The sequence below is a fragment of the Actinia tenebrosa genome, unplaced genomic scaffold (assembly GCF_029948245.1).
Source record: "Actinia tenebrosa isolate PJP-AT-01 unplaced genomic scaffold, QUT_ActTen_1.0 PGA_scaffold2__45_contigs__length_23673736, whole genome shotgun sequence".
Lineage (NCBI taxonomy): Eukaryota > Metazoa > Cnidaria > Anthozoa > Actiniaria > Actiniidae > Actinia > Actinia tenebrosa.
The window spans coordinates 12,195,058-12,214,478 of NW_028292579.1; the positions used below are offsets into that span (position 1 = coordinate 12,195,058).

General features: G+C 42.2%; 3 protein-coding genes across 4 annotated transcripts in view; 2 read left to right on the forward strand and 1 right to left on the reverse strand.

The window, feature by feature from the left end:
• Positions 1-12,058, forward strand: part of LOC116306101 (multidrug and toxin extrusion protein 2) — a 31,976-nt gene extending 19,918 nt beyond the window's left edge. For both annotated transcript variants that reach the window (XM_089034431.1, XM_089034432.1), the window contains exon 16: positions 10,727-12,058. In XM_089034431.1, coding sequence (XP_088890557.1) covers positions 10,727-11,022 — 296 coding nt within the window. In that variant the 3' untranslated portion in view covers positions 11,023-12,058. The remainder of the gene's footprint in view (positions 1-10,726) is intronic.
• Positions 12,059-12,066: 8 nt separating this feature from the next.
• On the reverse strand, positions 12,067-14,120 carry LOC116306107 (DNA replication complex GINS protein PSF3). Its single transcript, XM_031716155.2, has 2 exons — positions 13,613-14,120; positions 12,067-13,415 (listed from the first exon to the last, which is right to left on the reverse strand). The coding sequence occupies exons 1-2, from the start codon at positions 14,021-14,023 to the stop codon at positions 13,188-13,190; spliced, it is 639 nt and encodes a 212-aa protein (XP_031572015.1). The 5' UTR covers positions 14,024-14,120; the 3' UTR covers positions 12,067-13,187.
• A 210-nt stretch (positions 14,121-14,330) lies between these two features.
• Positions 14,331-19,169, forward strand: LOC116306557 (dolichyl-diphosphooligosaccharide--protein glycosyltransferase subunit dad1). Its single transcript, XM_031716636.2, has 2 exons — positions 14,331-14,621; positions 18,894-19,169. Exons 1-2 carry the CDS (start codon positions 14,405-14,407, stop codon positions 19,022-19,024), a joined length of 348 nt encoding a protein of 115 aa, XP_031572496.1. The 5' UTR covers positions 14,331-14,404; the 3' UTR covers positions 19,025-19,169.
• Positions 19,170-19,421: the final 252 nt, after the last annotated feature.

Here is a 19,421-nt window from a genome sequence, read left to right on the forward strand (position 1 = left end):
GAAATGCAAAGGGAGGAGATCGATCGGCTGAAAGAGCGCGTGCAGGAATTGTACGATGAAATGTGCGGTCTGAAGCGCGCAGAACGGTTTGGTGCGCTGATAACTATGGCAACGTGGGCTAAGGAGTCCGTTAAGGACTTCATGCGATATCCCCTGTAGAATGTTAACAATAAGGTTAAATCTTTGTTAAGTATATGTGGAAACTATTCCAAAGAATGCCTCAGAATGTTGACGTTTAGGTTAAATCTTTGTTAAGTATATGTGGAAACTATTTCAAAGAGTGTCTCAGAATGTTGACGTTTAGGTTAAATCTTTGTTAAGTATATGTGGAAACTATTTCAAAGAATGCCTCAGAATGTTGACGTTTAGGTTAAATCTTTGTTAAGACACCCCGGAAACTATTTCAAAGAATGCCTCAGAATGTTGACGTTTAGGTTAAATCTTTGTTAAGACACCCCGGAAACTATTTCAAAGAATGCCTCAGAATGTTGACGTTTAGGTTAAATCTTTGTTAAGGATGTTAAATGGAGGCTAAGATATTGTTAAGTATATATGGACTGCTTGTTGTGTAAGAAGGTGTTCAGCACCAAACAAAGACTCCAATACCACGTTCGTCGCGGCGTTTGTACAAAGAAACCCCTTAGCCGCGCTTGTAAGGATTGCGGTAAGGAATTCAGCACCGTTCAAAAGATGCAACAACATCAGGATAAACGCATTTGTGGGCTTTGTAAGGACTGTAATAAGGAATTCCACAACCCCTTTGAAATGCAGCAGCATCTGAAAAGGGGCGTCTGTAATCGAACCAGACAGTGTAGTTTCTGTAATAAGATACTTAGTAGTCGTCAACGTTTACAGACGCACCGGAGAACGCATGATTATAGGTTTCTCTCCCGCGCTTACGACTTGGAAGGCGTGGATTGCTACCAATGTGCGGATTTGATGTGTCGCTGCCCGCATAAAGAGGATTACTTAAGGAATCGCATAGATTACCATAAGAAGATAGTCCGTACTTTCCCCTCTTTTGAACGCGCCGAAGGCGTTCCGTGGACTAAAAGGGAGTATTGGAGGCAGGAGTGCGATCGTTGTGGTTGTGTTAGAGAAGAGGAACATATCTTCAACTGTCTTAACAAAGATTTAACCTAAACGTCAACATTCTGAGACACTCTTTGAAATAGTTTCCAGGCATCCTTAACAAAGATTTAACCTTATTGTTAACATTCTAAGACACTTTTGAAATAGTTTCCGGGGTGTCTTAACAAAGATTTAACCTTATTGTTAACATTCTGAGACACTCTTTGAAATAGTTTCCACACATACTTAACAAAGATTTAACCTTATTGTTAACATTCTGAGACACTTTTGAAATAGTTTCCGGGGTGTCTTAACAAAGATTTAACCTTATTGTTAACATTCTGAGACACTCTTTGAAATAGTTTCCACACATACTTAACAAAGATTTAACCTTATTGTTAACATTCTGAGACACTTTTGAAATAGCATTTCTTGGGGCCTTTAATAGTAAGGTAGGGTTTGCGCAAAGAGTCTCAAATCCCATCCTTATTTTTATTCATTATTATTAAGGATAATGAATAATAAGGACCCCTTTTAAAGGTATATGCTAGCCTACGCAGCTGCCTTTCTGGGAGGCATTCTAATTACCCTTTCAATATATGGACTGTATTACTTGCGAACTACCTGCCGACTGCATTACCCCTCGTAAGCCGCCGCGTAAAAAATACACCTGCCTTCATTGCGACAGGGTATTCTCCGAAGGATCCTTTGTGGGGCATTGGTGCTCCGCGGATCCTAAAGCGCAGCGGACTTTAGCAGACGCGCTTAACTACAAAGAGGAGATGGAGTGACTCTTCTTTCAATGTCAAACTTCCATCGGCCATTTACCTTACCATAGCTGCGTAAGTGGGTGAATTCCTCGCCCTGAATTACGTACCGCACGCAATCCGGCGCCCAAAGGGAATATTCCTTGCCTTCTAAGTCTTTGAGGACTAACCGTAAACGGTCGATGTCTTCGAAGACGACGTAATTTTTTATTTCGTATGCTTTACCGTGGGCAAGATCACGCCAGTGAGTCAAGCTGAGCTTCATTATACCTATGGAATATCTTTAGGTGCGTTTTCAAAGTGGCGTAGGACTTAAACCGCTTCACGCAGCCCCTACAGGGAATACGAATGCCATCCGCGTAATCCATCAGGGCACGGCAGATAATGTCGTAATCGTTGCTAACCATCGTTAGGTAACCATTTACGTCAAGCTGTGAGATTTTCTTAGATTGCTTCGCGGATAAGACGCCGTTTCCTTTTGGGGTTTTCAACTCAATACACAACCCGCGGTATTTCTTATGCGCATTTAGGATTAAAAGGTCGGGTTGACCGGCTTGGTAGCCTTTTCGCCAGCAGGTTATTCGCTTGCTGTCTGAATCTTGAAGTTCGCCAAGACCCGGCGCTATGATGAAATCGGGGTAAAACCTACGTATGTAGTCGACTACCTTCGCGTGTAGGTCGGCTTCATTTTCGATCTTAAATACTAACTTGTTTGGACCGTCGAAGCGCTTGTCCATCGCATACTTACCCGTTTTCCTTAGCGCGGGTAGGACTTCCTCAAAGACCCAATCACGAAACTCCACGGCTTTGGGTAGTTTGGAGCTAAATATCAGTTCGTACAAACCAGGTTCGGATATAAACACGGCATTTGGTTGCGTAGTAAAGGAGCGGTGATTCGCAGCCCCTTGTAGATCAACCCATTTTTTCTGGTATTTCTCAGATACATGTGCTCTAATCGCATCTCTAGGGCGCTCATAGCCCAACGCCAAAGCCACCTCCTTTGCTTTGAAGTACAAAGTTTCGCCTTGCACTATGCATTGCAGTTTGGTTTCGTTGTTTTCAAATACGCGAAGCATATTATACGTAAGGGATATTTTTTATCCTTTCGCTTGGCTCAAGGAACGCGAGCCTAGTAGGCAACGCTCTTTAGCTGATTCATTTCTACGCTCAGTTGCGCGTCAGACACGACGAAGACGTAGCAGTTTATTTTATCACCGTCGCCCGCGGAGGCATTCTTGGTGCGTTTGATTTCCAATGTTATGCCATCCTGCGTATTTACTAGACGGAGGCCTTGACCATGTAGGTCTTCGTCGTTAATGGTGCGCATGTCAATCCACAGCGCATATTTGTCCTTAAAGAATTCCTCAGGGCTAATTTGGTCGCCAAACTTGCGCATTGCCTCCCTGTACACGTCTGCGGGCTTTATTCCCTGGGAGTAGACCTTGTTTGGAACGCCGTTTATGTTGACCCCCACGTTAGTAATGTTGGGGTTGTGGAACGCTTCGGAGTCGCGCTTACCGGCTTCGTAGGGTTTGGCAAACACCAGCATCAACCCCGTCAAACTACGTCTAGGGAGGTTAATGCTTTGGTTGATAACCTCATCCGTCTTATCCAAGAAGCTAAACGTCTTATACATCACTACGTGGTCGTATAAGAATGCCTTTCCGGAGCTGTATTCCATGCCAGCGCTACGGGCCAGCTCTTCGCTGTACACCGTTTCGTACTGTAGCTCTAAGTTGGTAATAGAGTATGGGGTTGTTGTGGTAAGTGCAGTGCTTAGCCCACCAATGATGTTATTAGCATCTGCTAAAGTTACTTCAAACTGTAGCTCGGATAACTGTCTTGGGTAATAGACACCGTGATTCGTGATTACTTCAAAGTCTAATGGTATGACATACTTACTACCATAGGCTGTCTTTATTCGCTTTGCGTCTGCCACTGCGGTTTCTCCGCTGCCGTCAGTAGGTTGCGTTTTCGTAGGTGTGCGGACCTTACGTAGAATGACACTGCCAATTCCTTGTTCTATCCTTTGCGCGCGGTCAAAGGCCGTCAACCATAAGTCTTTATACGTGGTATACAGATCGTACCTATTTAAGTCCAGCAAGGATTCCCCGGCGAACTTTACGCGCATCTTAGAAACGATGTTGCGGCCCACGTTGTTAACGATAATCCTTTCATCTGTGGGGCTTGACTGTACCGCTAGGTCAAACCTCAAAGCCAAGGTGCCAGGAACTAAGACTAGGTTATCCGTTAGGCGGGGTACGCCTACGTACAGGGTTTCCCCTGGCTTTGCGCTAGAAGGTGTGAATGTGACCCGGTGAAAGGTGCGTTCTGCTTTCAGTCCGCCAACCTGCTTAGGTAATACGTTGGGATTTAACTTTGAGCTTATCATATATAATGGAAGTAGAAGGAACGGATCCAGACTTTGACCCCCTTACCGAAGAAGGCCAAGTCGATATTAACGATGAAGAATACGACGCATGGATTAAGGACGCGGATACCAAGCCCCTAGTCTACGACATGGCCTTGATAAGCAAGTATGGCAATAGGTGGAAAAGCTTCAAGGCAGCCTTGAATCGCATGTGGCAATCAAGGAACCGCGGCAGCCCCGTCCCCGAGTACTTGGAACTTCAAAACATAGATGAAGCAGCCGCGCGGGAAACCGTAGAGTGGGCAATGCAAGAGCTAACGCAGCGCTATTCCCGCTTCGATGCTGACGACGTAAGGCTCACAGAACGCGGAAACAAAGTCCTCATAAGCGTTCAAGACCTGAAATTTCCTGACAAAGACCGTTGGACCAAACCACAAATCCTCTTTGATGAGAATGGTGACGTTAGGGGTGACGTCTCAAGATTAAAAGGCTTCCAGCGTGCCACTAGAAGCCTGTTAGACCGGCTAGAAACCCTAAACGAAAAGGTCGCGCTAGAAAAACGCGTCGAGGAACTACAAGAAACGTTGAAAGAAAAGGAAACAAATTACGAAAGACAAATACGGCAGCTAACCGATGCTCAAAAGAAAGAAATCAAGGGCAAAAACGAAGTCATGCTGCAAATCAAGCGAGAAGCTGAAACGGCTTTAGACGAAAGGGACCAAGCCCGACGGGCCTTTGAGCTTGCCCTGCAAGACCTGGATATGAGCAAGGAAGAAGCTAAAAACTTGAATGTCACCATAGCCGGCTCTTTGGAGGAACGGCGGCAGTTGGTTGCCGAAATCAACACCAAAGAAGAACAAATCCGGCAAAGAGATCAGGCTATTGAAGACCTGGAAAAAAACATATCCGAAAAACAGGAAGTAATCAATGACCAGACTCGTCCCGAAGAGGAAAGGGAGGCAACCCAAAAGGAAGTAGAAACCCTTCAGGTGCGCCTTGCGGAATTACAGGCGCAAAAGGAAAACCTGGAAAAGGAGCTGGGGCTTACCACCAAGGAAAAGGTAAAAAGAGCTCTGGTGAAGTATGGTATTCCGCTGGCATTTGCGGTCGCCATTTCAAGCGTAGTAGGAGTTATCCTATCCACGCTTAAGGCTACGGGCGCGGGCGTAAAGAAATTAGGCAATGGGCTGACGGACTTGGGAAAAAAGATGGCAGCTGGCCTTCCTGGGCTGCTGGGTAGCGTTCTTGGCCTGGCGCTTAGGGCCGGCGGAGAACTGCTAAAGTTTGTGGGGAATAACATTTGGATATTAGTCGTAGCTATTGGAGTGGTACTCCTGAAGAAGATGAGGGGTTGATCTTATCCTTGTGTATTACTGGTGGCTTATCGTCGTCGGGTGTCCGAGGCGTCCTCGACTGGGGATAAGTAAAGATGGTATTCGCGCCGCCTTGATAATGCGGAACTAGCGGCAGCACGCTCATGGTGCTAATGGGCTTATGATTCCAAGTAGCATCCGTCGAAGGGTTAACAGTCGGGGCGGCATTTATTCGTATGCGGCCGTTACCATCGCTGGGGCGAACTTGAAGCTTTGCATATTGACAATTAGCTATCATATGGAAAGTTACCGGCGTTATGTCTTCCGCTTGCGGAGGAACGGGCTCCGACGAAAAATGAACTGGATGTCTGGTATTACTTTTTACCCTGTATGGCGGTAATGGGTGGTTATTCTCATCAACGATCCTAAAACCGGCATTGCATGAGTACCCCGCCGAAATACAAATAGTGCACATGATCAATCCCAGGCCTCCAACCTCCACCCACAATCCGGCGTCTTGCCACTTGTCGCCCACGTACTCCTTTTCCTCCAGGTAATGGAGAAACCAATCTTCCTTCGCGTGTGGATTCATATATTTCAGCAAATAAATTTGCTTCTAAAGGCTAAGCACCGTAAGAGTGCTAATGGTAGCGTGATTATAAGGTCGATCTCTTTGGTCATGTATGCTATTTATCGTTACTACGCCCGTGTCGTCTACTCTCATTTGCAGCTTTACCTTCCCGTGGCAATCAGCAACCATGTGGAAAGTCCAAACCGAGATGTTTTCGGCGCTGCCGGGGTTGGGCTCTACGGAGAAATGCGTAGGCTCCCTGTTGTTTGTCTTATTTCTCATAGGTTGCAGTATGCCATTGTCATCCAGGAACCTGAAGCCCACGTTGGCGTGACTGCTCGTGCCAATGCAAATACTACAAAGGATTAACTTCTTCCCTGAGTAGTTCAAGTCTACAGCCATGCCCGTGACATCAACCCAAGATGCCTGGTTGTATTTTTTCTCGCCTGTGTAAGTCGTATAGACGCAATCTACTCCAGCTACGTAGGGGTTGTTCATCGCCATATATAATAGCTCAGACCAATGCTTGCAGCTGCTAGACCGGCTTTTAGTAAGTTATGGTCATATTCCTCGGTAACCTTCTTTACTGGTTTCTTTGGTGGCTTTTCTACATGCGCCTTCTTTGATGGTTTTTCTACGTGCTCCTTCTTTGGCTTGTCCACGAAATGGGGAATGTTCCTAAGAGTGTCAGAGTTCACGTCATTCACCCCAAACTTCATATCCTTAGTAGCTCGTTGAAGTTTGTTGTTGTAACCCACGACGGAATCGGCGTTGATGACCAAATTACTTGGCATTAGCCAACAACCAGGTGACAAAGCGTAATCCAGTCGCACTTTAGACTGCTGCACTGCAAGTTGATATCTCTGCACCGACTTAGAGATCTCATTCTCGATAACAGCGCTTTCGAAGAGGACAAGGAATACTTGTTGCGTTTCCTGCGACGCACCGGAGGCATCTACGATGGGGCTGCGAGTGCTAACCTGGGCCCCTAGAATGCAGTAAACAAAGGCTTCGATGCTTCGATTAATCCTTGCGAGATTCTTTAGACCAATGCCCTTTGCGGCAAAGAAAGGCGCCCAAGGATATTTCTCTTTGCTTTCTATGAAGTAAATCAAGTCACCTTTTGACGCTTTACCCCCTAAGTCGGAGAATTCCCATCTGCTAGGATACCCCATACCCGGAGTTTCTATGCTGGCGCCAACATACGAAGCATAGGTGTAAGTCTCTCCTAAACCATGGGCGGCACCCTCTTTGTTGCGAAAATCAGGGTTGGTAAGCTTAAACTCATTCCTTAATCGCTCCCATGCGACTTTGTCATATTTGTTATCCTTCGGCTTAAAGATAGTGTCACTAGGAAGCGGTGCTCCTAACTCAAACAATATCCTACGAATAGTAAAAGCAACATGAAATCGCAGGAAAGGAATATGGAACATGTCCGCGGCTATACCGCATCCTTTAGTAGCAGCCCAGACAGCAAAGTTTAACTGCTGCGGCCAATACCGCATGTTGGGACCTGATAACCATTCTCTGGATTCTTTCCCTGAGGTATGTTTCATGGCAGTTTCTCTAAAGATGTCTCTGACTTTTATTTTGAAAGTCGTAGGGCCCACGGGGATTTCTAAGGAGGTAACCATCTTAGCAAAGTCATTTGCGCCACCTTTGTTATCGTAAAATGGGTAATCCTCCGTTGCCGGTAATAAATTCTCTGGAAAATTAGGCTGCCTTTCTTTATGCTCGGGTTTTGGGTTCTTTGGCTCCAAGTCCGCATTGCTGTACATTCTGGAGCCTTTATAGTAAATCCCATCGGGTCTCCTTTCGAACTTACTAGGGTCTGCATGCGGAAACATCTTCCTAAATGCTCTCCAGTTGGCATAATCCCTGTTGTCGTGATGTGGCTGCTCCTCAATATCATTCCCAAAAGCGTCGTACATTAGTATATATAATGGATGTTATACCATCAGCACCTCAGTTGTACCCAGATGTTCCCAATTATCACGCTACCACTAAGGATACAGGTCCTAACGAATTAAACGCTGAAAACTTTAGGCTCAACAAAGCGAACTTAATCCTGGCTTACTTGGAAGGGCAGACAAAACACTACGAAAAAGTCCGAAAAAAGTACGTCAGAGCCCGGAGTACGCTACATAAGATTGCGATAACTTCAGGATCCATATCTGTTGTGTTAACGGGCTCTGGCGTTGCTACTTCGCTTACTGGGCCGGGAATAATTGTTGGAGTTCCTTTGGCCGGCGTTGGGGCAACCTGTGGTATTATTTCTGCTGTTGCTACGGGTATTATGAAAAAGCTATCCACGAAAATATCCAAGCATGACACGACAATAGCTCTATCTAGGGCTAAAGTAAATACTATTACCGATCTTGTCTCAAAGGCTTTGCGTGACAGAAAGATAGACGACGTAGAATTCTCGCTTATTCTGACCGAAGAAGACAAGTACGAGAAACTAAAGACGGACATAAGGAATAAAAAAACAGTCGTAAAAGATCTTTCCGAGGAATCTCGCAAAAAGATCTATCAAGAAGCGAAAGAAGAGCTTCAAAGAAAGCTTGCTCAGTAAACATCTGCTTCGAAAAGAGCGTGACGGGATTCTATTTACATATCGAACGTCAGTCTAGAAATTACGCGTAATATAAATTCAGTGAATTATTACGCGTAATATAAATTCAGTGAATTATTACGCGTAATATGAATTATTTGGCGAATTATTACGCGTAATATGAATTATTTGGCGAATTATTACGCGTAATATGAATTATTTGGCGAATTATTACGCGTAATATGAATTATTTGGCGAATTATTACGCGTAATATGTTATTGTCGCCTCGGAATCCATCCTAACAGGGGGTGGTTGGGGTCAATTTTGTAAAATATTTCGTAAATTACGTCAGGATAATAAGGAATATCCTTATCCAGCCGACAAAACATCCACTCGGCTTTTGTCATATCAGAAACCTCAGGAATAGACTTACCGGTAATTTCAGACAAAATGTAAGAGATGTCTTTGTAATATTTCCCTAGTCTTAATTTTTTCAGCGTTTTCCGTAGGCTTTGTGGCGTTGGTTCTTCTAAATGGTCTATGATTTTCTTCTTTACTTCGTTGTTTAAATATACCGGTCGATAACCTTGGATATGACTCATCCAGTCTCTGAAGTATTTTATTCTTTTGTATGGAGTCTTCTTACGACCTCCATTGGCGTAATACTGCTCTCTGGTAGCATTTGGTACGGCATTACGAATATTCTTACCACACTCGTAACACTGTGCTGACGTGTCGTCTTCTATTTGCATTTTCTTACCACAACACCAAAAGGGTTCTGGCTTAGGTACGCTAACTTTAGGTCTTAGACAAATTATGCAAAAGTCGTTAACGAACTTCTTACATTCTTCGCACTCCATATATAGACTAACATATTTAAGTGCGCTGTTGCCCTCAACCACACTTGGAGTGGGGGGTCGTCCGTAGGTGGATTTTTGATACGGATCTTGCCCGTGTTGAGATTGCGCTGTTGCCCTCACGGGTAATCCTGGCGTAAACTAACATATTTCGAGTGCGCTGTTACCCCCACGGGTAATCCTGGGGGTCTCATAGGGAATGAGGGCTACGCAAACACGGGTTAGTGACTTTAAACGGGAAATCCTCGTGTGGTCACTGCGCTAGAACCCCCATTCCCTATACTACTGACACCCTACCAACAACCCACTGACACCCTACCAACAACCCACTGACACCCTACCTACAACCCACTGACACCCTACCTACAACCCACTGACACCCTACCTACAACCCACTGACACCCTACCAACAACCCACTGACACCCTACCAACAACCCACTGACACCCTACCAACAACCCACTGACACCCTACCAACAACCCACTGACACCCTACCAACAACCCACTGACACCCTACCAACAACCCACTGACACCCTACCTAACAACCCACTGACACCCTACCAACAACCCACTGACACCCTACCAACAACCCACTGACACCCTACCAACAACCCACTGACACCCTACCAACAACCCACTGACACCCTACCAACAACCCACTGACACCCTACCAACAACCCACTGACACCCTACCAACAACCCACTGACACCCTACCAACAACCCACTGACACCCTACCAACAACCCACTGACACCCTACCAACAACCCACTGACACCCTACCAACAACCCACTGACACCCTACCAACAACCCACTGACACCCTACCAACAACCCACTGACACCCTACCAACAACCCACTGACACCCTACCAACAACCCACTGACACCCTACCAACAACCCACTGACACCCTACCAACAACCCACTGACACCCTACCAACAACCCACTGACACCCAGCCAACAACTCATTGACACCCTACCAACAACCCACTGACACCCTACCAACAACCCAGACACCCTATCAACAACCCACTGACACCCTACCAACAACCCACTGACGCCCTACCAACAACCCACTGACACCCTACCAACAACCCACTGACACCCTACCAACAACCCACGAACACCCTACCAACAAAAACTGAAACCCAAGTCCACTTATCTCATTCCTTCTTAGTGTCATTATAAACTAATCTTGCTTGGTTTATCTTTGTTCTTCAGGTCAAACTCCTGCACAAATATGGTTTTCAAGAGCATCTTCACTTCATGGCCTTGATAGAATCATTATGACAACATCATCAGCTGACATTCCTCATAACAGAACTTTCCATACGCATAGTAAAAAGAGAGTCGTTTGTTTACGGTTAATTCCTTTGGTTTTTGCACTTCTTGTCCTGGGTGCTACTTGTTGTGTACGTTTCATGGTTCCTCTGCTGATGGCACACCACCAAACCCATTTAAGCAATATCACTTTAGTAAACCAAACTGTTCATACAAATGGAACCCAGGTTCATTGAATGCAGCCAATAATTCTGGTTCTGAGAGGTTCCTGTTCATTGAACTCAAATACCACAGGCCACATGTCATTCTCTTGAATATCATTCCTTTGTTAAATGGTTTTAGTCATACCTTGTTTCTGGCTCAAGCTTGATGCTCAGAAAAGATTTGACCAGACAAGTTCCAATTCATATTCATTGTCCAATGGCCGGCTATTATTTTACTACATGGTGTAAGATGTCAAATGATCCGAAAAAAATTGCATAGTTTGAGTGCGGCTTTGTGAAGTCATAAAGGTTTTTCTATGCTAATACTGTGACGTATGAGGAGGCATTTATGGTTATTTGTTGTTCCTCGTAATTCAAAACACCAGCTTGTATGTGAAAATTTACTTGCAATAATTTCTATTAGAGCAATGGGTAAAACGATGACGTATTTAAAAATCAATTTATCTGTGCCTGTAGTGTTTTGTTTATTAAATGATTACTCCTCATATGTCACAGTCATTAGCATATGGCACAAAAAAAACCTTTACAACTTCAAGAAGCCGCACTCAAATTATGAATTTTTTTGGTTCGTTCATCATCTTATCCCTCGTAGAATCAATACTAAGTATAATATATGTATACATATATTACTCCGACGAATGGCTAGTGTCCGAAGCGTCATATTTTCACGGTGTATAATTTACCTTTTTATCATTACTGTTTCATTAGAAACACCGACGCAGCTCACACTAGTTTTTAGCTAGTTATCTCTTTTTATATGTATATAGCAAGGACGATAGGCACTTTATTTATTTATTTATCTATTTAGCTTCACCATTCAATCACTCACACATGACCCCACTCACACATACACACACACAAAGATAATTACATACATACATACATAATGGCTGGGAATCCACTACATCATGTGCCAATATTTTTATTTTATTACAGTGGTCCCTCACATATTAACATTAATTTAAAAAGGTTGGTTTGAAACAAAGTTATTTTGTAATATAAAGTTATTTTGTTACTTTAATAAATGTTGATTAGACTACCCTCTAAATTTATAGGTTGTATGGACTCCGCTTGGCTTTAAAAATATTTATTTCATTATTGTAACACTTCTCTTGAAAATCATCTCATGATGAAATAGATTTTATCTAAAAAAGTTGTTAACCCAGAAAAAGGATTCTGGTTTATTAGAAAGTGAGTGACTGATCAGAACCATACCAAAAAAGAACATGAGAGTAAAGGCTCTTAAAAAAGATACATTCAGCACTTTGATAATTCTGTTTAAGAATCTATTACAAGGACAGTGAAGAGGATGGAAAGGAATTTTCAAGTCTCTGGTTCCCAAAAACCATTTAGTGTCATACACCTATTTCAAACAATGTTGTTGGATCAAGATCTGAAATGAGGGATCTGAGACTAAACAAAATTTTTGTGCTGTTATGTATTTTGACAAATATACTGAAAAGCACAATTCTAGCTCAAACGTCATGCTTCACATTCCAAACTAAGAGGAAACCATGTTGTTTGCCTGTGAGCACATTGCAATTTGCAGCATGCAAGTCAGGTCTCAGATTTTGGATTTTAGATCTCTGTCTGACATGTTTTTTGAAATAGTTGTACCTATATATTTTCAAATCTAAGCCACCCTACTTTACAGGGTATTACACAGTCCTTGTATTATCCCTACTGCACTGATTATCCTTCCTTTAGGCTACACTACTAGCAATTATTCCAAGTTGGGCTTATAGTCTAAAGTAATTACGAGACTATGCATAAGAGTTAATACACACGAGGGAACATGCAACAGAGATATTAAAGCTCCACTTGTGTGACATTTTGCTTCTAATGACAATCTTGTTGCAAGGAAAAGCTTCTGTCCCAGCCACAAGACCCCCTTTCAGCATGTATTTAAAGTGGTTTGAATAGCCCACTTCTGATATATTTTTGGCTTGTCATGCAGAAAGGATTCAATGTGATGCTTCAGGCATAATCCTCAGTGATTTGTGACAGGAAAAAAGAAGAAATTTGATTTAGCATGTAGCCACGTACTGAAACCTTTGTATGTGACAAGCGAGGCATATCTCGGAAATGGGCTATTCATAGGCCATTCAGATGTATGAGCAACCCAGATTTCCAGTACCATGGCACATTGTTCTTTGGAAACTCTCCCAATTTGTCAATCAATCTAAAGCTGATCTTTTCCTTTTCCTATGATTAATAACAGTATCAGATGTTGTTAACTTAGCCATCTGTCCTGCTTCCCACAGGAGAAAGTCCCTGACTCCTTTTCTTCCAGCTTCAAATATTTGTTTCTCAGTGTGATCCAGTTTGCTGGTCAGTAATGACGTGTCTTCATGTGGAGCATTCTGAGAGGAATCCATCAGTTTTCTAAACCTCTTGGTGAATGCCTAAACAAAATATTTAATGTCGTATTAGTGAAATCCATCCTTTCCCATAGGAATACAAGACATATTACAGGGCTAAACACAAGATAAAAATAAAAAGCTTTTTGCAACTTTTCTTGATCAGGTCTCTTAAATATTGATTGGCAGGTTAAACGAGGGAGGATGGATAATAAGGTATGATTTGGCGCTGCGTTCTTTACCTCTTGTAGTGTTTTAACGATTTGTGCATTTTCTTCGTCGTCAAAGTGCATCAGTTTAGTACCAATACCATAAAAATACGGCCCTAGTTTGTGTAAATCTACTACATTAGCATCAGCTCGTAGAATCTCTCGATAACCTTCTCTATACACCTTGGGTAGATCCACAGAAACAACCCTTCTTCTCCTGCTACAAAGTTCCTTCGCCAGCCAGTAAGATAGGTCCAGTTTTGCACCTGCAGCAAGGTGTTGGTTCTCTGAGCTTGGGTTTAAGAATCCTAGATTGAAAATCTGTACTTCGAGTTTACAAGGAATCTTGTCTTGTGTTGCTAGAACATCATCAATGTCAAAATAATCGTAACTGCTTGGTCGCGATCGCAATGGTGGCCCAGTCAATGAGTCACTTGATGCCATCACTAAGCTTATTTCACCTTATTATGATCTGTAGTGTTTTAGAATAATTAAATTTAAAGAAAATGAGAGTTAGAATTGATAAAAATTGTGTACATTGTGTTCGAATTTTTGCGCGCTCGATTATTACCCAAGATTCCTAGAGATATTACCCATGATTCAGTCGGGGGAGCTATATCCGTGACGTCATCTTATATCAAAAACTACAAAGAAATATCTGTTAAAAAAATAAAAGTTCATCCGGAAATACGTCATAAGAATGGTTGTATTACCCATAATGCATCAAAAGCCGCAGTATCATTACCCACAATCCACGTCGAGTCGTCCTCTTCTTCCACATCATTGTTCCAGAGTTCTTTAGTTTTGTGAATAGAGCCGGTCAAAATGAGTGGAATTACCAACCTCAAAGACATCATTGTCCGATTTTACGATGAATACACACAGACGACACCCCAAAGACTAAAGATTGTAGATGCTTACTTGCTTTACATCATGCTTACTGGGATTATTCAGTTCGCGTACTGTTGTCTTGTTGGCACGTTCCCTTTCAACTCCTTTCTTTCTGGCTTCATTTCGTCTGTAGGATCTTTCGTCTTGGCCGGTAAGAACTGCACTTTCTTGACTCTTTATTCCAACTAGCTGGAGTGTTTACGCTGGCTTTTATTTTACACACATCAAACTATAGCGATATCTTTCCGTGGAAACTGTGAGAAAAATTCAAATATGATTCACGTGTCTCAAAAATCAGAATCAAATAGTCTGAGAATTTGACACGTAGGACCCTAAGAAAATTCGGAAAAAGTTGGATAAAATCTTAATTAACTATTATATTCACACTACTTATTCATATAATTTAGGCTTTTTTTGCATGACTTGGTTGTTATGATAATATCATAATAAACGAATTTGAATGCTTTGTTGGACATTCACCACTTAATTACAGCACAGAATTACTCGTGCCAGGCCTTCCGGGCCTGTGGCACGAGTCAAAAAATGCAACGAGTTTCGTCGACTTTCGGTGTCAAACATTTTTAACCCTACGGGGACTCCCACAGGCTTACTGAGTGCCTTTTATCCCTTCATTTTTCAACCCTACTGGGACCCCTACAGGCTTACCTTGTACCTATTCACCCCTCATATGGGGTGTTCAGATTCATGGTGAGTTGTATTTGAGTGACAAGAAGGTCTCAGAGTATAAGATCGTCACCCCTTCCATTCGTGAGGAATCTGTCCTAGTAGCAAAAAGCGAACAGTTTTCAATGAACTTCATGGGCAATAGCTTGAATTGGTCTTAAACTATTCATGATTCATCTACTGGAGCAGTATTTTCTGCATGAACAAGCTAAGATCCAAGGAGAACAGGGTGTCAAGTGTCAGAATTATAATAAGCGATAGTAAACAAATGCATTCAGCGTGACTAGTTATTCTCTTGAACTTGACAATATAGATATTCTTATAGCCTATATTTATGTGTATTTATATTAACCCTTTATGCCCCAAGTGAGCCATATGGCTCACTTCCGTAACTGGCTCCAATTCCCAAGTGAGCCATATGGCTCTCTCAGACCGTGACCTCTTCTAGCCAATCAAAAGACATGTTATATCTTTGTTTTGATGCTCTATCGTATTCTAACCAATAGGAGAAGAGTTTACATTTATTTTCATACCAAATATGGCATAGGTTGTCACACAAGTTCGCAGTGAAAATTATAGTTGAAGAAACACGTTTGGAAATGGAGAGCGATAGCGACTCGGAAGATTTTTTAGGATTTACGAACGACGATATTCAAGCCTTGAACGACTCAGACTCTGCTTCAGACTCTTCTGAATCAGATATTTCTGTTTCAACAGTGAACACAGAAGATTTGTCTGATTTTTCCGTCTCAGATGACGAAGAAACTGAGCCACAAGAAGATGTAAACACTTGGGGAAATGGCAATGGAGTTGTGAATGTCGCGCCATTTGTATCTCGCTCTGGTCCTGTCTCTGGAGTTGCAGAAGATGGAACTGCACTGGACTTCTTTCATTTATTGTTTCCCGAGGACTTAATCGAACTTATTGTCAGAGAAACTAACCTGTATGCCCAGCAATGCATCGCTGTGAAGCCCGATCCAAAGTGGCGTGATACAACAGCCGAAGAGATCAAAGCGTTCCTTGGTCTTCACGTCGTGTTTGGAATAAAAAAGCTCCCTTCAACTCGACTGTATTGGTCTAAAGAACCTCTCCTTGGAGTCCCAGAGATCAAAAAAGTCATGCCAAGAAATCGTTATGATAAACTAAATCAATATCTACATCTCAATGACAAATCTAAAGCTCTTCCGAGAGAAGATCGGCAACACGACAGACTTTACAAAGTTCGAACTGTTGTTGATCGTGTTTTACAGCAATGCCGCGAAGAGTACATGCCAACAAAGAACGTTGCTGTAGATGAAGCTATGGTTAAGTACAAAGGCAGGCTTGGGATGAAGCAATACATGCCCAACAAACCCATCAAGAGAGGAATAAAGGTCTGGGAGTGTGCCGATTCCTCAAATGGCTACGTGTTGGACTTCCAAGTTTACACGGGGAAGAAGCAAGATGGCGGAGTCGAACATGGCCTTGGCTACCGTGTCGTACATGATTTAACACGGACAATCACAGGCAAAAACCATCATGTCTTCTGTGATAATTATTTCACATCAGTTCGTCTAGCCGAAGATTTATTAAAAGACCAAGTCTATTTATGTGGCACGATAAAAGCTAGCAGTTCGGGTTATCCGAAGGAGTTAGGGAAAAAAAACCCCGACGTGAAGCGCTTAAAACAAGGCGAATCCTTGTTCAAACGAAAGAACAATCTCGTGGCAACGGTTTGGAAGGACAAGAGGCTTGTCAACTTTTTAAGCAGCCAGTCGAATCCTGTTGGAGACGACACTGTAAAACGAAAACAACGCGATGGAACCATTATCGATGTGCCTAGCGCTCCTGTAGTGAAGAGCTACAACGCCAACATGGGTGCTGTTGATCGCAGTGATCAATCTCGCGGCTACTATGCTGTCGGACTCAAGTCCAGAAAGTGGTGGAGATACCTATTTTGGTTTCTCATTGACTTGAGCATTGTAAATGCCCACATTTTAGAAATGCTGGCGCCAAATCATCGCTCACGAACACAGCTTCAATTTAGATTAGAACTTGCAAAGGACTTGATCGGCGAATTCAGTTGCCGCAAATTATCCTGTGTTTCTGGATCTTTGCAGGGTGGCCACTGGCCTATTCCCTGCACAAAGGGCCTCTGCAAAAGATGCCTAAGGAAAAAAGAAAAGAGCTGGTGCAGATTACAGTGTGAACTGTGTGGAAAGCGAGTGTGTTTGAAGTGCTTTCGCAACCATACCGCTAGTGACCTAGCTTGATTGGACCGACTTTGGACGCGCCAAATTCAAAATTAACTTAACTTTAATTATTTCATATTTGTGAAAACCACTTGACTTTCATGATAGATAACTAGCTTATTCTTTAGCTGCATGTCTCAATATACATTTTTATCATTTCTATATTGAATTATTGATCTAGGAGATGATTTATAGTAAATCTAATCCATGTGTTTGCAATATCAAACCTAGAACAAAATGGCTGAGCAAGTATGTTTTAGGTTCTAGGATTTTCAGTAGTATATTCTCATCAGATTTTATGTATTTACTACCTTATGATGTTTAAAAATAAAGTTTGATATTAGATCTATAATTTTTCTTTCTATTGTAATGCAGTACCTTAGCTTGCTTTGGCATTATAAGGCAAAATCTAAGGCATACTCAATACTGCACAATGAATGTTAATGACCCTTGGGATTAGTGCACAACGTAAGCAAGATTCCCCATGGGGCATAAAGGGTTAACTGTTTTGACTTCAAAGTCTACTCACAAAGGAACATGAGGTACATATCCAATATTTATTTTAAGATTCTATTTGATTTAAGAAGCAAAATAAATAATTTGCTACACACATTCCAGGGTTTGATCTTTGCCATTCAAAGCATTATAATCTCCTTTAATTTTCCTTCAAAAAGTGGTGATTCACTAAAACAATATCGGCTGTTGAGAACCCCCATATTCACTTCACAATACTTAATGTCACTCCCAGAAATCATGCTAACAAGGCACGAGTTCACCCTGCAGGGTCTAGTTACTTTATGAGAGTCTTCATAATCAGGGTACTAGTAGTTAGGAGTGCTCTGCTTATTACAGCTTTCTTTTACCAAACGCTGAAGAACAAGTGAAGGATAGTTGGCAACACTTGCATCATTTTTACTTGTGTTTTCAAATCACTCAGTTACAATACCATGCAGGGCTTAAAATAATTTCCAGTTAATGGAACTTGTCTGGCCAAATCTTGGTGTGGCCAGTCATTTTGACCTATAACATTGAGCCAAAGATGAAGTATGACTAATTTGACTGGTCATCATGACTGGAGATTTTATGTCCTGCCTAGTGCAAATGGACAGATAGTGTTGGCAAATCCATCCCCTTTTTCTGGATCAAGAAAAATATATTTCATTTGTCTATTAGTCACCCCAGGTATCGTAATGTCTCACATTGATTGGTCTAGATGTGACTCATGCTGGCAATGCAATTTTTTAGATTTTGTTAGGATCAATTGCAATTACATTGTACCCTGTGTGCCATCAGAACAAAACCCCTGTCAGGCCCACCTGCAAATTAAATCTTGGAAACTTACAACAGCTTATAGCACAGTTTGGTTTTAGCTTCACGTATGAAAGAAAAAAATTATATTTTGTTGCAAGCACAAGAAAAAATTGTGTATAAGGTGCTTTTCATTGTTTCTGTATATCAATTTTTGGATCATTCCAATATGACTTAAAATTAGTTCCATTTTGTTGCAGTGTGCCTTCGAGTCCAGAGCAATCCAGCCAATTTTTCAGAATTCAAGGGCATATCACCTGAAAGAGCTTTTGGAGACTTCATCTTTGCAAGTGTCATTCTTCATCTTGTAGTGATGAACTTCATTGGTTGAAGAGACAGAAAGCAAGACACAAGACTCTGTGTGAATACAAAAATATAAAGAGCAATTTTATGAATTTTAGAAATAATTCTTCCACCACACCTCATTTTCAAGTAAAATCAATACTGTAAAAAGATAATAAAGAAAGTTTTCTTTATCTTCAGTGTTTGTTTTCTAATAATGCATTACTAAGCGTGGAAAGGGCTTGTCCTTCCCTGCGCCCCCTACCCTGGTCCCAGAGGTTGCTCATAGTTTTTTTATCTATGTAAAATTGAAAAAAAACTACGAGAAACCTCTGGGACCAGGGTACCCACCCCGACCCTTTGAGCCTGTTCATATAGGCTATGCCTTACTTGTTTTCATGGCTATTTTTGTGATGTGTACCTAGTGGTAGTACACTCATCTCCTG

What these genes read in the sequence shown, in the direction of transcription:
- LOC116306557 (XM_031716636.2), top strand. Translation starts at nt 14,405, where the DNA reads ATGAGTGGAATTACCAACCTCAAAGACATCATTGTCCGATTTTACGAT. An exon ending in AGGATCTTTCGTCTTGGCCG is followed by an intron (nt 14,622 to 18,893) that starts GTAAGAACTGCA and finishes ATTTTGTTGCAG; the next exon opens with TGTGCCTTCGAGTCCAGAGC.
- LOC116306107 (XM_031716155.2), bottom strand. Translation starts at nt 14,023, where the DNA reads ATGGCATCAAGTGACTCATTGACTGGGCCACCATTGCGATCGCGACCA. An exon ending in TCGTTAAAACACTACAAGAG is followed by an intron (nt 13,416 to 13,612) that starts GTAAAGAACGCA and finishes TATTTTGTTTAG; the next exon opens with GCATTCACCAAGAGGTTTAG.